The following is a 27,333-nucleotide window of genomic DNA, read 5'->3' on the forward strand; positions in this document are numbered from 1 at the left end:
CGTCAGCACGACGGCGTGGTGACGATCTTGATGAACTACAGCAGCAGGGCTTCGCCTAAACTCCGCTACAGTATTATCGAGGTATATGGTGGCAGGGGGCACCGCACACGGCTAAGGAATAGATCACGTGGATCAACTTGTGCCTTTTGGGGTGCCTCTACCTCAGTATATAAAGGAGCCAAGGGGGGAGGGGGCGCCGGCCAGGGAGAGGTGGCGCAGGAGGAGTCCTACTCCTTCCGGGAGTAGGACTCCCCTCCAATCCTATTCCAACTAGGATTCCCCAAAGGGGGAAAGAGGGAGAAGGGTGGCCGGCCACTCTCCTAGTCCTAATAGGACTAGGGGAGGGGGGAGGTGCGCAGCCCCCTTGGGATGCCCTTTTCTCCTTTCCACTAAGGCCCATGAAGGCCCATATGGCTCCCGGGGGGTTCCGGTAACCCTCCCGGTAACCCGGTAAAATCCCGATTTCACCCGGAACACTTCCGATGTCCAAACATAGGCTTCCAATATATCAATCTTTACGTCTCGACCATTTCGAGACTCCTCGTCATGTCCATGATCACATCCGGGACTCCGAACAACCTTCGGTACATCAAAATGCATAAACTCATAATATAACTGTCATCGTAACCTTAAGCGTGCGGACCCTACGGGTTCGAGAATAATGTAGACATGACCGAGACACGTCTCTGGTCAATAACCAACAGCGGGACCTGGATGCCCATATTGGTTCCTACATATTCTACGAAGATCTTTATCGGTCAGACCGCATAACAACATACATTGTTCCCTTTGTCATCGGTATGTTACTTGCCCGAGATTCGATCGTCGGTATCCAATACCTAGTTCAATCTCGTTACGGCAAGTCTCTTTACTCGTTCCGTAATACATCATCTCACAACTAACATATTAGTTGCAGTGCTTGCAAGGCTTATGTGATGTGCACTACCGAGAGGGCCCAGAGATACCTCTCCGACAATCGGAGTGACAAATCCTAATCTCGAAATACGCCAACCCAACATCTACCTTTGGAGACACCTGTAATGCTCCTTTATAATCACCCAGTTACGTTGTGACATTTGGTAGCACCCAAAGTGTTCCTCCGGAAAATGGGAGTTGCATAATCTCATAGTCATAGGAACATGTATAAGTCATGAAGAAAGCAATAGCAACATACTAAACGATCGGGTGCTAAGCTAATGGAATGGGTCATGTCAATCAGATCATTCAACTAATGATGTGACCTCGTTAATCAAATAACAACTCTTTGTTCATGGTCAGGAAACATAACCATCTTTGATTAACGAGCTAGTCAAGTAGAGGCATACTAGTGACACTTTGTTTGTCTATATATTCACACATGTATTATGTTTCCGGTTAATACAATTCTAGCATGAATAATAAACATTTATCATTAATATAAGGAAATAAATAATAACTTTATTATTGCCTCTAGGGCATATTTCCTTCAGTTCTCGTCTTTTGTTTCTCCGGTAGAAATCTTGGGGCACTCTTTGAGGTTCTTTGTGTTGGATTGAGTATTATGAATCTGAAATTATTTGGTGTTATTTTAGTACGAACTCTTGGATAGATCGATCGGAAAGAATAGTATCGAGGTGGTTTCGTACCCTATAAATGATTTCTTCGTATGTTCTCCGCTAGATAGGAACTTTGGAGTGATTCTTCATCGCACGTTGAGAGAAGGTTATATGATCCAATTATATTAGCATTGTTGAGAGATTGCACTAGCGAAAGTACGGACCCTAGGCCTCATTTTTAAGCATTGCAATATCGTTTGTGATCCGTTTTATCAATTGCTACCTTGCTGTTTTTTATTGTTCTTATTACAAATCAATATCTACTATCCATATTACACTTGTATTACCATCTCTTCGCCGAACTAGTGCACCTATACAAATTACCATTGTATTTGGTGTGTTGGGGACACAAGAGACTTTTTATTATTTGGTTGCAGGGTTGTTTGAGAGAGACCATCTTCATCCTACGCCTCCCACGGATTGATAAACCTTAGGTCATCCACTTGAGGGTAAATTGCTACTGTCCTACAAAGCTCTGCGCTTGGAGGCCCAACACGTGTCTACAAGAATAAAGTTGCATAGTAGACATCAGGCTGCTACAGGCATCTAGCAAGATCCGTTCTTACCTACGCATCAGAACCACAACGATTTTTCGCCAAGTGTGATGTTTTAACCTTCAACAAGGACCGGCCGTAGTCAAACTCAATTCAACTAAAGTTGGAGAAATAGACACCCGCTAGCCACCTGTGTGCAAAGCACATCGGTAGAACCGGTCTCATGAACGTGTTCATGTAATGTTGGTCCGGGCCGCTTCATCCAACAATACCGCCGAATCAAAGTAAGATATTGGTGGTAAGCAGTATGACTATTATCATCCACAACTCTTTGTGTTCTACTCATGCATATCATCTACGCATAGACCTAGCTCGGATGCCACTGAAGGGGAATGTAGCATGCAATTTAAAAAAAAATACTACGATCATGCAAGATCTATCTAGGAGATGCATAGCAATGAGAAGGGGATAGAGTGTGTCCATGTACCCTCGTAGACCGAAAGCGGAAGCGTTAGGTTAATGCGGTTGATGTAGTCGAACGTCTTCACGATCCAACCGATCCAAGTGTCGAACGTACGGCACCTCCGTGTTCAGCACACGTTCAGCTCGATGACGTCCCTCGAACTCCTGATCCAGTAGAGGGTCGAGGGAGAGTTCCATCAGCACGACGGCGTGGTGACAATGATGGTGATGTGATGCGCGCAGGGCTTTGCCTAAGCACTACGACACTATGACCGAAGGAGTAAACTATGGAGGGGGGCACTGCACATGGCTAAGAGAACTATTGATGTGCCTTTGGGGTGCCCCCCCCCCCCGCCCCCGTATGTAAAGGCGGGGAGGAGGAGGTGGCTGGCCCTAGGGGTGGCGCGCCATGGGGGGAAGTCCTACTAGGACTCCACTCCTAGTAGGATTCGCCCCCCTTCCTTCCAACGGAGAGGGGAAAGGGGAAAGAGGGGAGAGGGAGAAGGAAAGGGGGGTCGCACCCCCACCCCTTGTCCAATTCGGATTGGGCAGGGGGGAGGCATGCGCCTCCTCTTGTGGCCTTCCTCCCTCTCTCCACTATGGCCCATGAGGCCCATTAACTTTCCCGTGGGGGGGGGGTCCGGTAACCTCCCAGTACTCCGAAAAATCCCCGAACCTCTTCGGAATCATTCCGGTGTCCGTATATAACCTTCCAATATATGAATCTTTACCTCTCGACTATTTCGAGACCCCTCGTCATGTCCGTGATCTCATCCGGGACTCCGAACAAACTTCGGTCACCAAAACACATAATTCATAATGCAAATCGTCATCGAACGTTAAGTGTGTGGACCCTACGGGTTCGAGAACTATGTAGACATGACCGAGACACATCTCCGGTTAATAACCAATAGCGGAACCTGGATGCTCATATTGGTTCCTACATATTCTACGAAGATCTTTATCGGTCAAACCGCATAACAACATACGTCATTCCCTTTGTCATCGGTATGTTACTTGCCCAAGATTCGATCGTCGGTATCATCATACCTAGTTCAGTCTCGTTACCGGCAAGTCTCTTTACTCGTTTCTTAATGCATCATCCCGCAACTAACTCATTAGTCACATTATTTTCAAGGCTTATAGTGATGTGCATTATTGAGAGGACCCAGAGATACCTCTCCGATACACGGAGTGACAAATCCTAATCTTGATCTATGCCAACCCAACAAACACCTTCGGAGACACCTGTAGAGCATCTTTATAATCACCTAGTTACGTTGTGACATTTGATAGCACACAAGGTGTTCCTCCGATATTCGGGAGTTGCATAATCTCATAGTCAGAGGAATATGTATAAGTCATGAAGAAAGCAATAGCAATAAAACTAAACGATCATTATGCTAAGGTAACAGATGGGTCTTGTCCATCACATCATTCTCTAATGATGTGATCCCGTTCATCAAATGACAACACATGTATATGGCCGGGAAACTTAACCATCTTTGATTACAAGCTAGTCAAGTAGAGGCATACTTGGGACACTCTATTTTGTCTATGTATTCACACGTGTACTAAGTTTCCGGTTAATACAATTCTAGCATAAATAATAAACATTTATCATGATATAAGGAAATATAAATAACAACTTTATTATTGACTCTTGGGCATATTTCCTTCACAAATACCATCGTCTTATATATCAATCTTTACCTCTCGACCATTTCGAGACTCCTCGTCATGTCCGTGATCTCACCCGGAGCTCCAAACAACATTCGGTCACCAAATCATATAACTCATATAACACTATATCGTCAACGATCGTTAAGCGTGCGGACCCTACGGGTTCGAGAACTATGTAGACATGACCGAGACACCTCTCCGGTCAATAACCAATAGTGTAACCTAGATGCCCAGATTGGCTCCTATATATTCTACGAAGATCTTTATCGGTTGAACCGTTATGACAACATACGTAATTCCCTTTGTCCATCGGTATGTTAGTTGCCCGAGAGTCGATCATCGGTATCTTCATGCCTAGTTCAATCTCATTACCGGCAAGTCTTTTTACTCGTTTCGTAATACATCATCTCATAACTAACTCCTTAGTCATTTGCTTGCAAGCTTGCGATGTGCATTACCGAGAGGGCCCAGAGATACCTCTCCAATACTCAGAGTGGCAAATCCTAATCTCGATCTATGCCAACTCAAAAAACACCTTCCGAGATACCTGTAGAGCATCTTTATGATCACCCAGTTACTTGTGACGTTTGATCGCACACAAGGTATTCATACGGTACCCGGGAGTTGCATAATCTCATAATTGGAGGAATATGTATTTGACATGAAGAAAGCAATAGCAATAAACTGAACGATCATTATGCTAAGCTAACAGATGGGTCTTGTCCATCACATCATTCTCCTAATGATGTGATCCCATTATCAAATGACAACACATGTCCATGGTTAGGAAACCTTAACCATCTTTGATCAATGAGCTAGTCTAGTAAAGGCTTACTAAGGACATGGTATTTGTTTATGTATTCACACATGTATTTAAGTTTTCGATCAATATAATTCTAGCATGAATAATAAACCTTTATCATGAATAAGAAAATATAAAATAACAACTTTATTATTACCTCTAGGGCATATTTCCTTCAGATATAACCCTTTATGATACCCCCAACATTTCTTAAAAAATGCACTGGTGAAGCCATCCAACCCGGGTGCCTTGTCACTTCGCATGTCATTGATGGCCTCCTTGACCTCTTCTTCCGAGATGGGGTTGTCAAGTTCATACAAGTCGTGAACCTCCAAGTTGAGTTCATTCCAATTAAAATCTTTGGCACTCTAGTCTCCCGTCCCATGATGTCGGAGAGATGCTCATGTATGATCTTCTCCTTGGTTTTGTGGTCGGTGACCCAACCTTGCCGATGCATGAGCCTATGGATGTAATTCTTCCTCCTTGCATTGGTGGCGATGAATTTTTGTGTGTGTTCGCGTCCCCTTCCTTTAAATTGGTAATCCTCGCACACTGCAAAATTCGTGTTCGCATCTTCTTCCTTTAAATTAGCAATCCTCGTACATTGATCCCTGTCCCCTTAGCTTGGTCACATATGTCTTCAGATATTTCTAGCCATATATGGTTGCTAGCATAGGTAACATTTTGTTGAAATTCATATCACTTGAGGTTGTTGAAACCTTGACGAATATGTTTATGTGTTAGGCTATAATTAGTGAAGTGCTACGTGTTTGAATCAAACATGTGTAGCCAAACCTAATATCTAAAAGCACCGGGTAGCCAAAACACACTGCACCGAACTAAAAGGCTAGATAGAAAGGTCGTGAGAGGGATGGACCGGGCGGCAGATCATCTATGGCGTGATGATAGAGAGATGATGCTAAATATATTATGTTGATTTAGTTCACGTGGAGAAGTGTCCATAGTCATGTCTTAAAAATTGTAGGCGTTTACTTTGAACCTTGTTAGGTTTCTCGTGTAATCGGGTACCTCGTATGGCCCACATACGCTTTGAATTTCTAGCAAATGTGGCCAAGATGTACCACAATTTTAAACAACTGGGAGAGAGTGAAATGTAATGAAAATGCTTTACTATGCCTTTACCTCGAAGCAGTGTTTTATTAAAATCTTTGCGTGGTATCTTCGTCGAGGAGTCATTCTTAGCAAAGATTATCTTCATTAAGAGGAAGTGATATGGAAGTACACATTGTGTGTTTTGTCATCAATGAGACAATAAAACACTTGTTTTCCATTGCAAAATGGCTCGTTCTATATGGTCAATCATTCAAGTAGCTTCTAGCTTGTATCCTCCACCTAATGTTGCAAATATATACGGCAACTGGTTATATGGGATTGAATACAGGTTTAGAATTATTTTCAAGGCGGGAGCGCTTGCCGTTATTTGGTCGCTTCAGCTATGTAGAAATGATAAGGTTTTTAATGATAAAAGTACTTTTTTTATGCAGGTTATCTATAGATGCACTAGTACGCTTCGTTTATGATCGTCTTTACAACATGTGGAGAATTGATATCTGTTTACGGAGGTGCTTACATGATTGGAGGCCATGGCAAGGGACATTTTTACCTAACATGGATGACAACATGATTTTTGGATTGGCCCTCCTACGTCTTAGGCGTACTTGGTTATGCTTGTGTGCATCTCAGTTATACCGAGGCGGGATGTAATGTTTAAACCTTTTGAGTAATAAAACACCCTTTTGTCGAAAAAATAATGTAAGTCGAAATGTGCTCTGCACGTAGACGATCACTGGTTGAAAGAGCGCGCTTTTGCTTTTTTGAGGAAAGAGACAGCGCTGTTTTAGCTTCTCAGGAAATGAATCTGAGTCTGTTTTCTCTACAGAAAAAACGTGTCTATCAACCAACATTCTGATGAGGCTAATCTTGGACAATTTGCCCAGCAATAGCATCCACACACAACCTGTCTGGTAGATTGGATTTGCCGGTGCGTGCAGCTCTCTTCCTTTTATGACCTTGGAGGTTGTTTCGTTGTCAATCACCTGTCTCCTGGTTTATGTACGATAAAGGAATATAACACAGGCACGTTACGATACTGCAGAAGAACAGGGGCGTGGGGCAACCGGGCGAATGTCTAGAGTTTGAATTGTCTTCTAATACCATTTTTAGAGGAGAGAAAAAAGAGCAAGAAGAATAGTGTCCGATGAATGCGTCCCTTTTCCCCTTCTTTCGACCTGGGCCCGTCAAAGGCTAGCGAATATCCTTGGAATTGCAAGACCAAGATAGAACAAACTCGTGCAAATTCTGCTACCATTCACGGGACCGATGGCACGGGCAATGAGGTACAGAATTCAGGATTGCGATAGCCAAGGCAGTAAGATGCATAACAGCCGCTGCGTGCCTCTGTGAGATAAGAGAAAAGATGGGCAGCAGCAGCAATACACAAGAGCAACATCAGCGTGGGGAACGAACATGTATGTAGGTTCTTGTACACGTTTAAGTTCTTATGAGCTCTCCTGGTCCTCGGCAGCTTCCGGCGCCTGCTCCTCTTCCTTGGCTGCCTCTGGCTCGTCGGCGTTCTTGGCCGAGGCGGGCTTGAGCAGGTTGCTGTAGCTGCCCGTCTCCTTGAACAGCTGCCAGAAGTGGTTCTGGCAGTATAGGATCCCGTTAAGGGAGGCGCAGGATGCGGTCGTCAGGATGCAGCCGCCGTGAGCGCACTTGAAGCAGGTCTTGTGGTAGGGCTCGCCCTCCAAGGTCATCTGCCAAGGAATTGAAATTATCAGACAGACTTTTGCATATGGAAAACGAGGCAACAGGCGCATGCGTAGTCTGTCGTGTCCAAAAGATTACTCATGAAATTTGGGTAGGTTGATCAAGGACTGAAATGATGCAAACAGATATATGCATGTTCATTTTATTGCTCTTGAATTTTGTTAGTCAAAAGTTGAGATTTCCCAGTTACCGAAGTTTCCACTGCTTAATCGTGACCGGCTTAATCGTTCAAGAATGGGAATTTCTTACCTTCTCCAATGGGTACACAGTCTTCTTGCAGGCAGCACACTTGTCCTGAGTTCCACAGAACACAGAGCCATACTTGTTTGGGACCTTAGACTGTAAGGGAAAAAACGACTTATGAGCTGCAATCTGTGACAAATTGGGAAATAATGATATTGCTGATTGTACTCTACGAAATACTCGCATTAAATCAGCAGCAAAGGATAACCTATCGGGCTGCAATATATATTTTTTCATAATCATTTCACAACAAATATAAGTGTGGCCCACAGAATGGCGAGAAAGCAATACCTGCTCATTATTTGCCTTTGCGCCTGAACAAAAAAAAAAGAACAAGTACAATGTGATGAGATTTCTGTTGTAATTGCAAACAAAACAACAGCGGGAAGAGCAATGCAGGACAAACTTACATGTGGGGAAGTTTTTCTTGAAGCTGCCTGTTTCCTTGAAAAGCTGCTCAAAATGAGTCTTGCAGAAAAGAACTCCATCCATGGAGGAGTAGCTGCACATCTAGAAATAGTGCAGTTCAACGTGAGCTCATGCACAAGACATAATTCAGAAGATCACAGAGCAAAGGGATGTGAGAAACTGATGCATCCGACAGCAAATGTCAAGAAGGGGGCATTACCGAAAGAGTGCCTTTGCAATGGCTGCATTTGAAGCAATACTTGTGGTAGGGAATGCCATCCGCAGTAAGGAGGTCAATGAAATGAACGGTCTTGTCACAAGCCTTGCACTTGTCCTGTGTACCATAGAATGTCATCTTGATATTCTTGGTGGTGAAACCTAGCGAAATATGCCACTCAGTTGCTAACAAGAGTTGTCTGGCTCAAGCCTTCTAATGCTATCAAGATAACCTGTCTTCGGCTCTCGATCTGCGACCTAATAGAAGCAGATGAAAGCCAAAGAGAGGTTGGACCCAGAAGCAGTGGAAGGCTTTAAATGAATGCCTGAAACCGGATTTGGGAGAGGCAGAAGTTAAAATAGAAGAGGCTAGGCTCTAACACCAAGCCACAGGAAAAGGTCAGAGATGGGAATAGATGTGCCACGTCATAATGCTAACTTTGGAGATTACTCCTTGCACGGTTCTGATTTGTGGTTATTCTCCTATACAAAGTGTTCAACTATATTTAGTGTCCAAAGATAACTAAATACTAACAATAGTCCAGGACATAGGGAGAAGTATTGCGAAATTAGAAGGCGTTGTTATCTGTCGGTCAAGTTTTTCTTGCACGAAGGTGATCGATGTTAAATCTATTCTTAGTGCACCCAGAAAGACACACATGCATTCTCAATATAACCAGAAAAAACATGCTCGTTTACAGCACATATGATAAATATATCAAATAACATGCACTTGAATATACAATGAATAAACACCAAGACCTTGTTTGGCCTTGAACCCAAACAGCTTTTCAGAGACAAAGAAACGATGCAGCAAAAGCTTATATAAAAATTCAAGGCGCAAAAAGATAACTCCTAGAATTATCTAAATGAGCAATTCAGTTGCTAGTAGCTTTAGTCTATGAAATGGAGAAACAAGAGAAATGAAGGTGAAACATTACCAATTTGGATTCACATTATGTACATACTCTGTTTTCTCAGGGCCACAAACCAACAAGCAATCAGGATACCTCTGATCTAGCTTCAGTCCCAAGAATTTGCTCTGCAAAAGAGTGACCTGTCAGTCCTGTCTGCTTCAATGCAAAGTAAAGTTACGATGGATGTGCAGGAAAAGTACCTGACAATTAGTCAGTCTATTCTCTATCTTCCAACAAGGAATGCCGGTATGAAGGGTATCCGGATTTGACACAATAATTTTTGAAGAATCGAAGCTTGGAAAACATTGTTATTCCAAGTTTGAAAATTTGCATGGTTATTCGTATCATAATATAGTTCGCTGTTTGTACACTCCAAAGCAGAGCGAATATATTTAAACAAAAATGGGCTACAGTGTTGTACAAGCGCCCACATAGGCAGAAACAAAAAATGAGGTAGTACAACATGTTTGCGCCTAGTCAACGTCAGAATAAAAAGGCCTTCAAGTCTCCCATTCTTCAGCCAGGTAGTTGTATTGTGGATGCCAATCATAAATAACAATAGGCTCCGGTGTATGGTGGTCTAGTAAACAGACACTTCAATCTGAACCTTGTATTCCAACCAAATTTACTTGAGAAATCTCGAGACATCACCAACAAGACACAAGGAGAATCAGGTCTTAATCAATCTTAAGACATCACCAATGAGATGCAGGGAGCCAGTAACCAAGACCTGATTCAGTACACAAAAACAAACCTATAAGAATTGAGTAGGAAAGTAGTTGCAACTTGCAAGAGAATAAATACAGATACATAACACATGTCCTTAGTCATGGATTAGCAGAACTGAATAAACATAAAGCAAACCAAAACACCAGTGTAATAAAATGGCAGGTATAAATCATGGAATAGCAGAACCAGAAGAAGTAAACAAACAAACAAGCAAATGAACGTGAATTGAACAAGTAGAAGAATAATATATGCCAAAAGGACAGACAATTACATACATGTGTGAATGAGGGTCAGTAAAGGATAAGTGATAGCGAATCCTACAATGCCTAGAGGGGGGTAGCTAGTTATGGATGGCTGGGTGAAATATTCCAGTCATCGCATGACATAATGTAGTACTGCTATGTCATGAAGGTACAGGAGAAAGGGAAGGGGATAGCCCAACAGCCAAAGCAAAAGTGGACAAGACCAGTGGTAGGACTAGGGTTCCTACCAGGCCTCCGGCGCAGATTGTATGGGCAAGGAGGAGGGGGACGAGGGCTGGAGCGGGCGCGCCGGCGGACAGGCGCCGTCGCGGCTAGGGTTGGAGGCGGCGGCGGCTAGGGTTCCGGCTCCTCAAGGAGCCGGGCAACAGAAGATTATAATATCTTTATTGCTTGATCTCAACAGTGTCTTGCAACTAGTATTTATAACTTTAGCCTAAGATAACTTGCCTAAGATAACTTGTGGGCCAAGCCCCTAATACTAATGCCCGGTGGCCCTCTTCCTAGTATAGACCAAACCGGTCATAACATCTCTCCCCGCCTGCGCAAACAGCTCGTCCTCGAGCTGAAAGTCTGGATAGTGTTGGCGAAAATCCTCACGCTGCTCCCAAGTAGCCTCCTCCTCCGGAAGGCCCGCCCACTGGACGAGGACGAACCAGACGCCACGACGGAGCTGTGCCTGCAACACCTTTGCCGGCTCTAGAAGAATGCGACCATCGGCTGTTGGCGGAAGCGCCGGAGGAGCCGCCGGTGGCTCGCCACGGAAAGGCTTGAGCAGCCCCACATGGAAGACGTCGTGGATGCGAGCGCAGGCTGGAAGCTGAAGACGATAGGCCACCTTCCCAATACGCTCCAAGATAGGGAAGGGCCCGGCGTAGCGAGGCCCGAGCTTGCGCTTGGCGCGCGGGTCAAGTGACTGCGTAGAGCGGTGGAGAAGACGCAGCCACACCCAGTCACCGACCGCGAACTCCGCCTCGCGATGATGATCGTCGTAGTAATGCTTGGCCAGCTGCCGGGCCTGAAAGAGACGCTGATGGACCTCAGCAAGCATCTCGTCACGGGTGCGGATAAGGTCACCCGCAACCGCTGTCCGAGCCGTCTCCGGGTCCACCGGTAGTATAGGCGGGGGTGGTCGACCATAGACCACCTCAAACGGCGTAGCGTGCAGGGCGGAGTGATAGGAGGTGTTGTAGCAGTACTCCGCCCAAGAGAGCCAGTCCACCCAAGCGCGAGGCCGATCACCTGTCACACAACGCAAATACATGGCAATGACCTTGTTAACCACCTCGGACTGACCGTCTGTCTGGGGATGGAACGCCGTACTCAGGCGGAGCTGGACACCCGCCATCCTGAAGAGGTTGCGCCAGACATGGCCCGTGAATACTGGGTCCCTATCACTGACGATCGAAGCAGGGAACCCGTGTAGGCGGACAATGCCGTCGAAGAAGGCCCGGGCCACGGACGCCGCCGTGTACGGATGGCCGAGCGCGATGAAGTGGGCGTACTTGGAGAAGCGGTCGACCACCGTGAGGATGCCGACTTGCCGCCCACCTTGGGGAGGCCCTCGATGAAGTCCATGGAGATATCCGCCCAGACCTGAGACGGCACCTCCAAGGGCTGAAGTAACCCAGCCGGCCGCAGGGTCTCTGTCTTGTTGCGCTGGCATGTCTGACAAGACCGAACCCAGTCGCGGACCAGGGCGCGATCGCCAGGGATGTAGAAGTCGGCGCGAAGACGATGGAGGGTTTTCCGCACACCCTCATGACCTGCCGAGTGGGCGAGCTGTAACACCTGGTGACGGAGATCATCATGCGCCGGAACAAAGATCCGGCGCCCATGGAGAAGCAGTCCGTCAGAGAAGCGCCAAGGCTCCTCCAGGTCGCCGGCCATGAGCTGCTGCCGAAGAAGGACGGCGTCGTCAGCCGTCGCAGTTGCGCGGCGGATGTCGGCGAAGAGACCGAACGTCGGCCCGGAGTGGATGCACAGGACCGCCCCGGCAGACTCGTCGACGGAGGGAGCGATGTCGGAGTCGCGACGGGACAGCGCGTCGGCCACGGTGTTAAGGCGACCCGGCCGATACTCGACGGAGAAGTCGAAGCCAAAGAGCTTGCTGATCCACTGGTGCTGTGGCACGGTCGACAGTCGTTGGTCCAGCAAGAACTTCAGGCTGTAGTGGTCCGTGCGAATGTGGAAGGACCGTCCCCACAAGTACGGCCGCCAATGACGAACAGCCTGCACAAGGCCAATGAGCTCCCGCTCGTATGCCGCCAGCTTGAGATGGCGAGGAGCGAAAGGCCGGCTGAAGAAGGCGAGGGGTCCATCGCCCTGATGAAGCACGGCGCCGAAACCAGCGCCCGAGGCGTCACAGTCCACCACGAACGGGCGGTCAAAGTCGGGCATCTGGAGGACGGGGCCCGTCGTGAGGGCCCCCTTGAGGGCCTCGAATGCCGTCGTCGCCTCGTCGTCCCAAGCGAAAGCGTCGCGGCGAAGCAACCGCGTGAGGGGCGCCGCGATGAGCCCGAACTCCCGGATAAATTTCCGGTAGTAGCCGGCGAGGCCGAGGAACCCGCGGAGAGCCCGCGGCGAGCGAGGTGTCGGCCACGCGGAGACGGCCGCCACCTTGTCGGCATCCATAGCCACCCCGTCGGCAAAGATGACATGGCCGAGGTAGGCGACGGTAGGTGTCCCGAACGAGCACTTCGAGCGCTTAAGGTGGAGGTGGTGTGCCCGAAGCTCGTTGAAGACGATGGTGACGTGCTGGAGGTGCTCAGCCCAGGTGGCGCTGTAGATAAGAATGTCATCAAAGAAAACAAGCACAAACCGCCGTAAGTAGGGCCGGAGGACGTCGTTCATCAGGGCCTGGAAAGTCGCTGGGGCGTTGGCGAGGCCGAAGGGCATCACCAAGAACTCAAAGTGGCCATGGTGGGTACGAAACGCCGTCTTAGCGATGTCGTCGGGATGCATACGCACCTGATGATAGCCCGACCGGAGATCGAGCTTGGTAAAGAAGCGCGCCCCATGGAGCTCATCCAAGAGCTCGTCGACCACCGGTATAGGGAACTTGTCCTTGAGCGTGAGCGCGTTCAGGGCGCGGTAGTCGATGCAGAAACGCCAAGTGTCGTCCGACTTGCGGACGAGCAGCACCGGGGCGGTGAAGGGTGACGTGGAGATCCGGATGATGCCCGCGGCGAGCATAAGGGCACACTGGCGCTCCAACTCATCCTTCTGCAGCTGAGGGTAGCGGTAGGGCCGAACCGCCACGGGAGGGGTACCCGGCATGAGGTGAATATGATGGTCGTACACCCGGGCGGGCGGAAGACCCCGTGGCTCGTCGAAGAGGTCGCTGTGCTGCTGCAGAAGGGAATCCAGCAGGGGTTGCTCGGCCTCCGAGGACACGGCGATCAGCTGGAGATGTGGCACGGCCGGCGCAGCGCCCCCAAGGCCGTCCCACCGGACGCGGCGGCCCAGCCACCAGAACGTCATCGTGAGCGCGTCGAAGTCCCATAGGATGGGACCGAGGGTCCGGAGAAAATCTACCCCGAGGATGAAGTCGAAGCAGCCGAGGTCGATCCCTGCACAGGTAATGGAGAAGTGTTCGCCACCAATGGAGATGGGAACGTCGCGGGCGAGCCCATGACACCGGAGGCGATCGCCGTTCGCCACCGTGATTCGCAGGCGCTCCCCGCCCGTCGTCGGAAGGGCTAGCCGACGCATGGTCGCCTCGGGCAAGAAGTTATGGGTGGAGCCAGTATCCAGCAGGGCCACCAGCCGCTCGTCATGGATCGTCACCGGCAGCAGCATGGTCCGCTCGCCACGGATGCCGGCGAGGGCGTGGAGGGAGACGACGCACGCCGTCGCCGTGGGATCCGCGGGCGTGTCCGCGGCCGCCTCGGGTGGTGTCGCGTCGGTCGAGTCGTCCACCTCGATGTAGTCGACCGGCTCCAAGTAAAATAGGCGGGGGCAGACATGGGTCGGTGTGTAGGGCTCATCGCAGTTGAAGTAGAGTCCCTGACGGCGACGCTCCTGCTGCTCGGCCGGTGCCAACCGATGGAAAGTCCGTGTGGTGGCCGGGGGCGCGGCCATCGCGGCTGGAGGAGGCCGGCCCGGTGCTGGAGGAGTCGGCGCTGGTCGACTGGGCTGGCGGCCGCCCCGTCCGGGCTGTTGCTGCAGTGCCTGGGCCCGCTGCTCGAAAGCCCGGGCGTAGTACATGGCCGTCTGGAGGTCGGGGGGATCCCGGAGCTCGACGTCCACGCGAATATGGTCCGGCAGAGCGCCCACAAATAACTCGGCGCGCTGAATCCCGAAGACGCTCGGCGCGTGGCACACCAGGGCCTGGAAGCGGTCGGCGTAGTCCTGGACCGTGGATGTGAACTGTAAAGGGCCGAGGGCCGCCAGGCGGCTCCCGCGGATAGGAGGCCCGAACCGGAGAAGACAGAGCTCCCGGAAGCGCTCCCATGGTGGCATGCCGCCCTCGTCCTGCTTGAGGGCGTAGTACCAGGTCTGTGCCGCGCCGCGGAGATGATAGGACGCGAGCCAGGTACGATCTGAAGCGAGCGTCCGCTGCCCGCGAAAGAACTGCTCGCACTGGTTGAGCCAGTTGAGAGGGTCCTCCGTGCCCTCGTAGGTGGCGAAGTCCAGTTTGGCGAAGCGAGGGGGTGTCAGACCGCTGTGCCCGGGGGCTGCTGCAATCGGCGGCAGCGAGTGTGCCGGGTCGAGAATCTCCGGGGCGTAGGTCGCCGAGCCGGAGGGACGGTCAAACCGGAGGGAAGGCGTCGGGTGCTCCGGCGCCGTGGTATACACCAGGCCCGAAGACGAGCCGGCCGCCCACGCGGGTATTGGCGATGGCGATGGCGGAAACTGCACCTGGTGCAGGGGCCGACCAGTGGGCCGGGGCACGGGTGGTGATGTTGTCGACGGTGGCGGCGCCTGGTGGAGCTGCGGCACCGCAGCCAGCGTCGAAGTAGCCGGCGGGGGCGCCTGGAGAAGCTGCTGGGAAGGGTCCCCCAGCGGTGCGGTGGCGGCCGGCCACGCGGGCCAAGGGTTCCCCGCGGCCGGGTAGTGCTGCTGCTTGCTGCAGCAGCAGCGGCGGCGGGGGCGGCCTGCCGTAGGGCGACTGGAAGGCCGGGGCGGGCCACTGGAGCAGCGGTGGCCCGTAGGCGGTGGTGGCGGCGCTCGGCGGCGGGGGCTGGTTCCCGGCGAGATAGAGGTTGATGCCCTTGACCGCCTGGACGAGCTCCCGAAGGGTACCCGAGACCTCCTCGGGCGAGAGGATGGGGGGCGGCTCCGCCGCGGTGGCGGTCGGCGCTGTCGGGGTGGCCGTCCCGGACGTGAGCGCCGGCATGGACGCGGACGGGGCTGGTGGCAGCGTAGGTGAGGCGGTGGTGTTTGGCAGCGGCGGCGGTGATGGAGGAAGCGACATGATCGGCCTGGTGTCTCTGGATACCAAATTGGTAGGACAAGGGTTCCTACCAGGCCTCCGGCGCAGATTGTATGGGCAAGGAGGGGGACGAGGGCTGGAGCAGGCGCGCCGGCGGACAGGCGCCGTCGTGGCTAGGGTTGGAGGCGGCGGCGGCTAGGGTTCCGGCTCCTCAAGGAGCCGAGCAACAGAAGATTATAATATCTTTATTGCTTGATCTCAACGGTGTCTTACAACTAGTATTTATAACTTTAGCCTAAGATAACTTGTGGGCCAAGCCCCTAATACTAATGCCCGGTGGGCCTCTTCCTAGTATAGACCAAACCGGTCATAACAACCAGCTTCACGAATATTGAAGATCAACACTGATACAGCTTTCACAGGATTTCCAATGATGGAGGTTGGGGATTTATTATTAGAAATGATGAAGGTACAGCTATAGCTGCAGGTGCTGGCAAACTGGAACATATGGCTGATGCCTTCCAATCTGAAGCAGTGGCTATGTTGTATGCAATAAACATTGCTAGCCAAATGGGTTGTGATAGAGTGATGTTTGAAACAGATTCTACACAGTTGAGAAGGGCTGTGTCTACTGAGGAATATGACCTGTCTGCACTGGGGGCCATTTTCAGAGAGATTAAATTTCAGTTACATGTAGGTTTTCAGATGTATGTGTTGTAAACTGTTCACGAACATGTAACCGAGTGGCGCATAGGCTAGCAGCGTTTGGAGCAAAATTGAACTCTGGTGCATGTATTACTTGGCTGTGACAATTCCCAGAGTTTGTTCAGAACCTTGTAGCTGGGGACTTGCCCAGCAATGATATGAAAGAGGAATGCAATCTGTGTTCCGTTTCAAAAAAAAAAGTACTGCTATGAGACATTTCAGAGAACATCACTGAAAGCAATCAAATATGCCCAAAAAATTACCTGGCATGAAGTAGATTGGTTTTGTTGAGAAGTTTCCCTTAGCCACTTAATTGCTGATGGAAGAGATTCAAAAACTAAACTAGCCCCACTAGAACTTGTGCCATTTAGACCTGCATTGTTCCCATTGAAGTTCATCAATCATCTTTAACTCAAATGGTCGTGTTGACAGTACAACCCAGTTTGAGAACTAACTGCGATGAATTTTTAGAATACCTTTCTTGCCGCGAAGCAAGTCTTCCCAGACTGTTTGGAGTGACAACTGCCATGACAAATCAATTTGCTCTCTCCCTGGAGGTGGTGATGCATGTGAACCAAGCTTGTTGTATTGCGATTGATTTGGCACAAATAAGGCCTGATCAAAGCGGAGGCCTGGGCAAAATAACTTGTCACTATAGAAGAGCAACGAAAGCATCCACTCAACTTACAGAGGTAGTATATTGTTCATTTTGAAAAGTAAGCACAAAGAAAATTATGCCAGTGACTTCAGACAGTCGCTTGCTGGTAGTTCATTCAACCACACAAGCCATTATGGAAATACAAGACAGATTATCTACATGGCACGCAAATGAACAACTTCTCTTTGACGTTAAAGGCGGGGACTCTGCCCATTTCATTAACTGAAAAAAACAAGGAGTACAAGCTTATTTACAAAAGCCATAGCTAAAATAAAAAAGCAAAATGTAAAAGCGAACAATTGCTCTAGTAGAAATTTGTTTCCTCAAAACATGCTGAGTCTATACCTACTAATAAAGCAAGGTGATATTCTTGGTTTCGTCCCGTCATTAATATTTATAAAAAAGACCCTGTATTTTTTTAACCAACACGCACTCCGTCATGAATATGTGAGCCTCGTGAAAAGAGTAGCTACGGCTGGGGGCTAGTACGGCAAAAAATCGTGCGCCTAGCCCGGTCTTCACTGCGCTACTGGGCCACAGATGGGCCTTTTCGTATGGACCATCCACGCAAAAAAAAATTGCCGCGCTGGGGGATCGAACTCGTGACTTGGAAGTATAAGAGTCGCAAGCTGCACCAACCAACTCGGGCATTCATATTTAGTGTTAATAATACCACCTCGCTCCTGAAGACACATAAGGACCAGTTTATATAGAATTGCAAATTCATATCAGCAAGACGCCTTGACAACAACAGGGAGGACGGACGAGATGAATTATGGGCTGTCGAGGGTATATATAAAGAAGGTACATAGATTCTGATCGTTAAACAGAAATTGTGGCCTGTCGTGTGGGGCTATTAAAAAGGAAAGGTGTGCAACTAAGGGAATGGAATGGAATTTGTCGGCTGTGTCTTGGGACTATTAAAAAGGGAAAGGATTTAATGTCATGAAATGTGGACGGACTGCAAGGAATATATTCCATAGGATGGACGTGCGTGCACACTCAAACCAGCTTTGCGGGAACTGATGAATTTCAGTATTGTGAGCACGAACAGGGATGTGATGTGCCCAGGATTTGAACCAGACTAACTGGCCCGAACAGGATTCCAATTTCAGCATACAATAAGTTTGTGTCCTGTCCCTCTAGCAAGGCAAGAAACGGACCAGCGATTAGGCGGCCCATCTGAGCGACTGGGATCTCCACTGTCCATCAGCGAGGCAAGTAACGACCCAGTGATCACTGGCGGCTAATTAAAGGAAGGGAGGATTAAAAGAAGGAAATAAATTTTATAAGAAGATTAAAGGCATCACTGTATGCGGCTAATTTTTTGGCTAATCGTGCAGCCCGCCACGGTACGCCCGGCAGATGCCAGACTCGGACATGGCAAGCAGAGAATGTGAATAATAAGGATTGTTTGGTAAACTGATTTGGCAGTCCCTCTTATAAATCCAAACAGAAATCAGAATGCAGAAGAGGGATAGAACAAAAAAATAGAAGAAGAAGAAGAAAGCTCATGGGAAATATAACAGACATATCTTCTTTATTCTTTTTTCACATGAGTGTCTTTTTTTAGGGGAGAGTTGAGAACTGGGTGGCGATCCATTTGTTAATTAGAACTTAGAATTGTATGATTCTTAAATCTATTCCACATACAGGCTCATTCATGGGTTTTTTTTCTCGAATATGCACGAGTGTGCATATCATATATTAAAGAAGAAGGGCAAAAGAATGCCTCCACCGTTAGTTACAAGAGTTTACATACTACTTCACTCCTCACGCCTATCCCACCACGCTAACCGACTAAAGCAGGGTGCAACATCTCCTTTTAGCAGGCCGGCCGACAACCAAACTAGACCCTCTAGTCTAATCCTACCATGTAGCGTCTCACACGAAGGCCGCACGCCATCAAAGACAATAGCATTCCTGTGCTTCCACAGTTCCCACAAGGTAAGCCCAAGGATGGTGCACAAGTCTTTCGTACTGGCTTTGTTAGGCCCCATCTTTACAACCATGGCGTGAGAGCGTCATGCTGCGACGGCACCCAATCCGGCTTTCCCAAGGCCTGACAGTACTCCGCCCAGATCACCCTGGCAAAAACACATGTAAGCAAGATGTGGTTGATAGACTCCTCCTCCTGGTCGCAAAAGGGGCATGCATCTTGATGCGGTAGTCCTCGCCTTGCCAGGTGGTCCGACGTCCAGCATCTATCCCGCAGGGCAAACCATGTGAAAATTTTGCATTGTGAGGGCGCCCTTGATTTCCAAGTGAGATCTGCTGCGGGTGCCACTTCTCTCGGCCAGAACTTTGCCGCATATGCCGATCGAACCGTGAACTGCCCATTATCCTCCCAAGACCAAGAAAATTCGTCTTGCACGTCATCCGTAGGCTCCCAAGCGACGACCTCATGCCACAGTAGAAGAAACTCATGCAAAGCATCCAATCCTAAGTTCGGACCCACATCCTGTGCCCATGCTCCATCCCCCATGGCCTCCCGGACTGTCCGATTAGTGCGAATCCGCGCCGGGATCATGTTGTAGATCAAGGGAGCGACCTCCTGAACCCTTTGTCCATTCAACCAGCGGTCCTCCCAAAACAAGGTCGATTGACCATCCCATGCAGTGCTCCTTGTGGCTGCTTTGAAGAGTAGCAACGAGTCTTTGGGGACTTTGATGTTAAATTCCTTCCAAGGTCTGGTATTGTCCGTTCTCTTAAGCCATGGCCATCTAGTTTGCATTGCCACATTCATCCAGCGTAGGTTAGGCAGATCGAGACCACCAGCCCACTTCGGGGTGCACACAGTCTCCCAAGCAACTGCACAGTTACCACCATTCGCCTCCTTCCTTCTGCACCACAGGAATCCTCTACAAATCTTGTTCATTGCTGCAATCGTTTTCATGGGCAGGTCCAAAGCCATCATCGCTAATTCATGGTTTTGAGTTGAAGGAAAGGGGGAAAGATTCATGAATCTGACATTTAATATTTTAAGTAGAGCTCATATGGTACATATAGAGAAATATATTTGTTAGATTAACTATGCGTGCAGATTTTCGCATATGTTATTATATTTTAAGATCCTATTTAGATAGATACATTTTTTTGTATTTAGTTCAACTGTAGTCTGAGACTGGTTTGATCAACCCGCAACCTGGTCTCCGTTTGAGTGGGGCAACAATGACGTATTAGCCAATGGAGTGATGAGTAACAGGCAAGTCATGTGAGTTGTCAAAAGAAGGTGTTACCAATTCCCAGGTAATCATGATGCTATTTAAGATATTTAGTTAAACATCATCCTGTGTTGCTAATTTACTCCATTTTTTTTATTCTGCCGCGGATCAAAATGACGGAGTAAACAAGGAGCAGGCTACCGTTAACAAAAAGTGAGGTGAATTACGGTGGTAATCCGAGCAAGGACAAGATGGATAATAACACATACAAAAACCTGAGAGGTTGAAAGGAGCGGCTCGTGTCCGAGCTGCAAAAGGGCTCCAAAGACATGAGCATCGAGTTTTGCAACACAGGAAGCGGCCATAGAAAAGGAAGATGAGTGGCGACATGGAGGATGAGTGCCATGTTAAAATAGAGTATGTGAAGGTCAGGAGGGGAATCATCAATGCTAATTTGTTTACAGATCTATGATTTTTCCTCCCGTTGCAACGCACGGGCATGTTTGCTAGTAACTACAAAATGAAATAGTTGCATTGTTCAAGATCATCATTGATACATCAGCAAAGAATTATGTTGACGTACCTTTCTGAGCACATGTATCTAGAAGACGTGGAAGCAATATCTGAGGATCTCGTACTGACATGCAATTGAACAGGAGAATCTGAAAGCGTCCCACAAGAGAATGTGTGTGTGAGAGAGAGAGAGACCATTTCAACATTGCTTTAATCCGAAAGGCTGCCACTGCAAGGCATAGCATACCTTCTTAGAATTGATACCACTACGAGGCTGCTCCAAAGGACCTGGTTGTGCTGCATCCTTTTTCGTAACATGGGAAAACCACTTTGCGCATATTTCCATACTTTCTGGGCTATGTGCCCCATCCAAATAGAAAACTAAGGGATAACTGGCATCCTTACATTCTGAGCTCACTTGTAGATCTGGGACAATCTGTGCTCGGCCTTGCAAACAAGCAATCGATAGCCCTTTGATGAACTGATCTGGTAAGGTGCCCTGCACTCCATGGTAACATGATAACTGATCCTAACATTATCCTTTTGCGGAAAATAAATAAATGCCAGTTTGGAGTACTTACATGATCTTTGACATGTATTCTGTCCAAATGTCCTTGCCTCTCAAGCCAGGTATTAGCCAATGCAACTGCAAGGCCTGCATTCATGTACTGGTGTTCACCATGCAGCCCAAGAGGTTGATCTTCTAATTGCCGTGGGTCCAAAGGTGGAACTATTCGGATAGAAACCTTTAATGAATTTAAGTTTCATAAATTAACTGGACCAAACTATAGTCATGCTCATTGCAATCAGAATGTGGCAGGCAGAGAGGCGACCAAAAAATGTGTAGCACGGAATATAACATACACCCAATTCAGAAGCTCTCTGCTTCAGTACAGACATTGCCTCCTCTGGTTGTGGAACTGTATAGGCTGGAACTCCCTTCTGTGTTTTGATAAAAAGAAAGTCATGCAGGTACAAAACAACAGTCAAATTTAATTACAGAAGTTGTCAGCTGAAGGAGATAGGAGCAAAGAAAACATGTTACATTCTCCTAAAAAATATGTTAAGGAAAAAAATAGGTCGAGAGAAACCTTCAATATTCCAGCTTTCTCCCCAGCAATTTCTACAAGTGAATTTCCTGCTCAAGCATCGACAACATGAATGAAACCAGTTTACTACGGATGCAAGGGATTTTATTTTTTCATTCAGTTTCATGACTAACCAAGAATTTCCATGTGATCGTATCCGAGGGAAGATATCCCACAAACTACAGGTGCTTTTACCTGCAAAAGTTTCAATTTTCACAGCAGTTATGCTCTCCGGTCTTTTAAGTCAAGATGTTGACGGTGATCTCAATGGGCTAAAATAGGAAGAAAGATAAGCTTAGTATGCATTCCAGACAGATTCTAGATATCTTACAGGTGAACTTAGGTTAAATGAACTACATGACTGTCATTCTGCTATAGTTTGCACTGTGATCTCCGACCAGCCTTTTGGCAGCTAAAGTACATATGCAAGTTTAGTATTAAAATCAGAATCAAAGTGAAGTATCAAAAGGACCACATGTGCTGGTGTATGAGCTTTCTTTTTGGTTGGTGATCATGTCATACAGGCACTTCATATTAATGTGGATTATTTAACTACAAAATGATCATAGAAATGTCACAAACCACATTTGTTGCATCATATTTCCCTCCCAAACCGACCTCCAGCACAGCTACATCCACCTGCTTAAACACACAACACACAAAATGAGTACATTCTAGGAAACCATCATAAATGCAGTTCTGAAAATCGAGAAGTATACCACAGGCTCATCTACCTAGAAAATCACGATGCCTTTGAATAAAACTACCTGATAACTGACCCTTTCACAGTTCAAATTACCAGTCATATGACACCTGTCAGTACTCAGTAATATAGGCTTTTTTTAACAAAGTATAGATGCAAGCGCTCGTATACACGCGCATACACTCACCCCTACAGACAGTTCGAGTGAAGATGAAAATTATTATGGAGGTGGGTACTGGCAGCCTTTTACAGACAATAAAGCCATTTCTTTCATAAACATACAAATAATCTGATACACAATGAGCAAGTGTCCACAATGTCTAGCCTTTAGATGGGGAAAGTCTTCAAAAATTCACATATAAGAAAAGGCCCAAACATGTATTTATCCAGATTCATGACAAGAGTGAAAGCTTGTCGAACAATAAGTATTCGAAAAGTATTAACCTGCTCATCTGAAAAAATCTTGAATGCTAGCAGCGCAAGGAACCTAAAGTAGGCTGGCATTGGAATATCATCACCAGTTTTGACCTGAAACGTAAACCAAATTCACCACATTAATGGGTGTTTTAAGGAAAGTATTAAAGTTCATGAAAAGAAATGATGCAGATTCCACTAGTATTTATTTCATATAGTCCTGCTTCAACATGATACAGCCGCAATGGCATCATATGAAATAAAACAGGTGATATTTACTAGTACCTTCAATTTGTTCCAGCACCACCAGAAATACCTAATAAACTTTTCTTCTGAAATGTCCAGCCTGTAACCTCACCAGAAAAAAAGGGTAATAGGTAAGTACAATGATGCATAGTGATAGGACGAATTAAATAAGTCACTCAACAATAGTAATTCCCTCAAGTCTAATTATAATGAGAAGCAACTAAAGACTTTCATTTAAAAAAATGTAGCATCACAGCAAAGAGAAAAGTACCCATCAAGCCGAAACCGCTCACGGACATCAATCAAGTGTGGAGAGGTGAAAAGTCCAGTGCGGAAACCACATGATCGAAGAATTGACTCAGCAAATGTGCATGTTGAACCCTGGCGGATATAAAAAGCCCAGAGAAGTTAACAGCCGCTCTGCAGAAAAATTTTCTTTGCAAGAATATCACAAAGGATTGACTCAGTAAGTGCGCACGGAAACAATCAGAAAGTGCTATAGTCTGTTTATATTGTTGGATATCGCTGGGTCATAAACCATTATCACAAACAACTAGAAACGCAACACAGACTACAAAATTACAAACACTTCATTAAAATAAGCAAGGCCTCAGGTAAAGGCTACTTCAGCAATTATGTTAGTTTCTAAAGTAAACTGCTTGATGCCAATTTGTATTACTCCGTGTTTCACGCCAGATGAAGACACACATAAAAAACAAGGCAATCCAATGTTTTATTTTCCTTCTCTTTTTGGAAAAACGGTAGGAGCGTCGTCCTTCATTCAGAGGAACAAAGTTCTAAAAGTATAGGGGGGAGGGGGGCTCGGTCGCCTCGGCAAAACAAAGAAGCAGGCTGTCTACCTGTTGGCTTAAACACTGCAAGACACACTATAATGTACTCCCTCCGTTCCGAATTACTTGTCGCAGGTATGGATGTATCTAGATGTATTTTAGTTCTAGATACATCCATCTCTGCGACGAGTAATTTGGAACGGAGGGAGTAAGATATCCTCTTGAGTGAGGAAAGAAATCCGCTCGGCATCTAAGAAGTCATTTCATTCCCTTTCTAAAAATGTGTCTGCTCTGCTCCTTCCAGACATTCGACCAAACATATAACAGTGTGGCACCTGCGTAGAGACTTGGATGAAGGCCCGAGGATGTGCCCCCACCAGCGTCCAGGGAAGATTGAGACAGAGGCGGAGGGGCAATGTGGTCATCTTGCCAATCCAACGTTTCACGAGAAAACAGAGTTGAAATGCAAACGATGTAGATAACACTAGTTCATACTGTTACAACTATTGCTGTGCTTGGTTACCAATAAACTAAAACCGCAAGCCTAAACCCATCCAGAATTCCGGAACAATTCAAATCTTAACCCAGCAACGCCATCCCTAGCGCCGCGTCCAGCTGCACTCACCTTCCCTTTGGTCCCGGCGACGTGAACCACCTTCAGCCGCGTGATGGGCTCCTCCAGTTCCAGTATCTAGCAAAACAAAACAAACCAAACAGCAATCAGGAACAACAGAACAAACCACAGATGAATCGAATAGACCGCCGTCGCAGCAACACCACCTGCAGGTACTTGGCCATGAGCTCCCACTGATTGCCGCGGTTGCCGGTGTCCGCGCGCACCTTCTGCTTGATCAGCGACGCCAGGCACCCCAGCACCTCCTCGTACTCCGCCGACCCCGTCGCCGCACCTGCGCCCACCCCCCACGCACACGCACCGCCGCATCATTCGCTGTCCCCAAATGGAGCAGAGAGGAAGTTTCTGTTTCAGTCCGGTTCGCGAGCTTACCTGCCTGTGCGGCGCCGGCCATGGGGGGGGGGGGGGGGGGGGAGGGGGGGGGGGGGGGGGGGGGGCTGGGGGCGAGTGGGTGGGGAGGTGGGGAGTGGAGGGAGAGTAGGCGGCGGAGGTGGGCGAGGCGAGGGGCCGGCATGGCGAGGGAGGAGGAGGCGGGCACTGGTAGTTTGGTGGTGGTCGGAGGGGCGGAGCGCTTCGGTGGTGCGGGTCGTGGGCTCGCGCCGCCGCTCGCGCGCATCGCTCACCAATCGTGTGATGTGGAGCGCTCAGCTTCCTTTATCGCCGTTGTGTTGGGTTTTGGGTTTTTCTCGGGAACGCTGTGTTGGGCTCTAGCGCTGTGCGGAAGAAACAACAGGCCTCATTTCTTTATTGCTTTGGGCTTAACAGGTTACTACGAGGTAGCGTAGCCCATTTTATGGAGCCTTTTCCCGCAATCCTGGCCCATGACATGTGTCATCCACTCATTTCTAAGTATCACATGTTGCTTTTTTTTCTAAATAGCACATGTTGCTAAAAACAATCTAAATATCACATTTGTTTGTGCCAAAAACCACATTTTTTTCTATTTTTCTGAGAAAAATCACACATGTTTTGGAGTTGAGGGTGTTACACACTATGTATATGAATAACAAATGTATAAAGGAAAATGAGCTTGATGGGGTGTCCTATATGTGCCCCTGACTCTGACAATGTCTTGCTCCGTCTTATCTTGAACATGTCACCAAAGTTCACAATTGAAAATGTCTTCCTATCATTGTCCATGTCTTCTCTCCTTTGGGCATTGGCTATATCCCGCGAGCTTTCTTCTGCATTGGGCAGGAAGAGTTGCCTTTTGTTGCCGCCCGACAATGCATGTGTCACCATTTCTTGGTTTTTTTATTCATTTGACAAATCTAACACCATGCTCAGTGTCATGCTTGAGGGATGAGAGCCCATGGGGTTTAGTGATGCGGTCTGTAGAGCTTGTGTTAATGAAGTGGTGTTGATATTTGTAATCTTCATGTTAGGATGGTTGACACTGATTAAAGTTGGAAGGACACTTCCTACAGCTATTATTACATTTGAACGAGAGCACCAATTCAATTTTTTTCATCTTCTTCCATGAAAACATAGTGTAAATTATTGGTCAAGCTTATACAATACAAGGCTCCCATATTTTTCTATGGGCTTGCATTCAAACACACACAATGAGAAGGCATGTGTGAAGCACCCATGAATAGTGATTGATAGCGTTGCTTGTGATGCTGGCTGAATGCTCGTGGGTTGCCATGTGAAAAATTATAGATCCAAATGTATGCCATTTTATGATGGCATGTGATTTCAATTAATATAGAGGTCGATTCTCTCCCGCTTCCTTCATCCTTGGATATTGTCATGTCTCCTTACCACCATCACCTTGCAAGAAAACAAAGTAACATATTTAGTTTGAGCCCTACTACCCCTTTACTTCCATTCTATTCACCCCATTACTCTGGCATTGTCACCGCTTCAAAAATTCTAGTCCATTGTATGTCTAATTTACAAATGAAACACTTCTAACCTATCACGAGATAATGGCATGTTAATTTTCTTTTTTACAAGGTGCATGTAGTTCAATGACATGTTTGTGTCTCCTTATTCCTCGATGACAACAAAGATAATGCTTTTATGTCCACAGAAAACGTGAAGAAAAGTAACATGGTGTATATCTGAGAAAATTAAACTAAAACAAAGGCCTGACTACAAAATGGACATTTCCTTATTATTCTCCATTTTTCATGCTAAGCACATTGTCCAACGGTGACTTGTGATTTACAAATTTAATGGTAGCACATGGGTAGTACGAAAAGGGGGGTTGCATAACGAACTTGCCGATGCCAATTGCCTTCCAAAGCGACCTACATAGCTGGATGATGGAATGGGTACGTCATGCCGGTGTGGCGAAAAAATTGATGGTAATTCAGGGGCTCTGCAACCTATGATTGGCTAGGAATGAAGCGAATGATAGAAAGTGTACCTGTGGCCATAAAAAATTGTTGAGCAGGTGTCTGGTAGAGGAGTGGCATAAGTTATACAGAGGTGCGGCA

At 47.5% G+C, this 27,333-nt stretch overlaps 2 protein-coding genes across 5 annotated transcripts; both read right to left on the bottom strand.

Annotated features, from left to right (window-relative positions):
• Positions 1–7,336: 7,336 nt before the first annotated feature.
• LOC125509182 (LIM domain-containing protein PLIM2b-like) lies at positions 7,337–9,949 on the bottom strand. 3 transcript variants are annotated; one of them, XM_048674104.1, is made up of 7 exons: positions 9,808–9,949; positions 9,632–9,732; positions 8,695–8,852; positions 8,477–8,576; positions 8,358–8,380; positions 8,073–8,162; positions 7,337–7,810 (listed from the first exon to the last, which is right to left on the bottom strand). In XM_048674104.1, the coding sequence occupies exons 3-7, from the start codon at positions 8,827–8,829 to the stop codon at positions 7,556–7,558; spliced, it is 603 nt and encodes a 200-aa protein (XP_048530061.1). In that variant the 5' UTR covers positions 8,830–8,852; positions 9,632–9,732; positions 9,808–9,949; the 3' UTR covers positions 7,337–7,555. The 3 variants fall into 3 exon arrangements, with proteins under 3 accessions (XP_048530061.1, XP_048530055.1, XP_048530068.1); XM_048674098.1 differs by having other exon boundaries at positions 8,695–9,016; XM_048674111.1 differs by lacking the exons at positions 9,632–9,732; positions 9,808–9,949 and having other exon boundaries at positions 8,695–9,624.
• Positions 9,950–9,959: 10 nt separating this feature from the next.
• Positions 9,960–25,530, bottom strand: LOC125509168 (folylpolyglutamate synthase-like). Of its 2 annotated transcripts, none has more exons than XM_048674077.1 (16): positions 25,262–25,530; positions 25,036–25,163; positions 24,881–24,946; positions 23,736–23,845; positions 23,504–23,564; positions 23,249–23,332; positions 22,684–22,740; positions 22,236–22,296; positions 22,105–22,151; positions 21,847–21,955; positions 21,595–21,743; positions 21,261–21,512; positions 21,084–21,162; positions 17,155–17,310; positions 16,942–17,051; positions 9,960–10,337 (listed from the first exon to the last, which is right to left on the bottom strand). In XM_048674077.1, exons 1-16 carry the CDS (start codon positions 25,503–25,505, stop codon positions 10,278–10,280), a joined length of 1,773 nt encoding a protein of 590 aa, XP_048530034.1. In that variant the 5' UTR covers positions 25,506–25,530; the 3' UTR covers positions 9,960–10,277. The 2 variants fall into 2 exon arrangements, with proteins under 2 accessions (XP_048530034.1, XP_048530043.1); XM_048674086.1 differs by having other exon boundaries at positions 21,595–21,759; positions 21,878–21,955; positions 25,262–25,529.
• Between the last annotated feature and the right edge of the window lie 1,803 nt (positions 25,531–27,333).

This window comes from Triticum urartu, chromosome 1 (assembly GCF_003073215.2).
Source record: "Triticum urartu cultivar G1812 chromosome 1, Tu2.1, whole genome shotgun sequence".
Taxonomy (NCBI): Eukaryota; Viridiplantae; Streptophyta; class Magnoliopsida; order Poales; family Poaceae; genus Triticum; species Triticum urartu.

Excerpts from the sequence above, each read along its gene's own strand:
- LOC125509182 (XM_048674104.1), bottom strand. The coding sequence starts at position 8,829 with ATGACATTCTATGGTACACAGGACAAGTGCAAGGCTTGTGACAAGACC. Across the intron at positions 8,577-8,694 it reads ATTGCAAAGGCACTCTTTCG|ATGTGCAGCTACTCCTCCAT; the intron begins GTAATGCCCCCT and ends CACTATTTCTAG. Across the intron at positions 7,811-8,072 it reads CTGTGTACCCATTGGAGAAG|ATGACCTTGGAGGGCGAGCC; the intron begins GTAAGAAATTCC and ends ATTCCTTGGCAG.
- LOC125509168 (XM_048674077.1), bottom strand. The coding sequence starts at position 25,505 with ATGCGCGCGAGCGGCGGCGCGAGCCCACGACCCGCACCACCGAAGCGC. Across the intron at positions 24,947-25,035 it reads TCATGGCCAAGTACCTGCAG|ATACTGGAACTGGAGGAGCC; the intron begins GTGGTGTTGCTG and ends TTGTTTTGCTAG. Across the intron at positions 23,333-23,503 it reads GGTGCTGGAACAAATTGAAG|GTCAAAACTGGTGATGATAT; the intron begins GTACTAGTAAAT and ends TTTACGTTTCAG.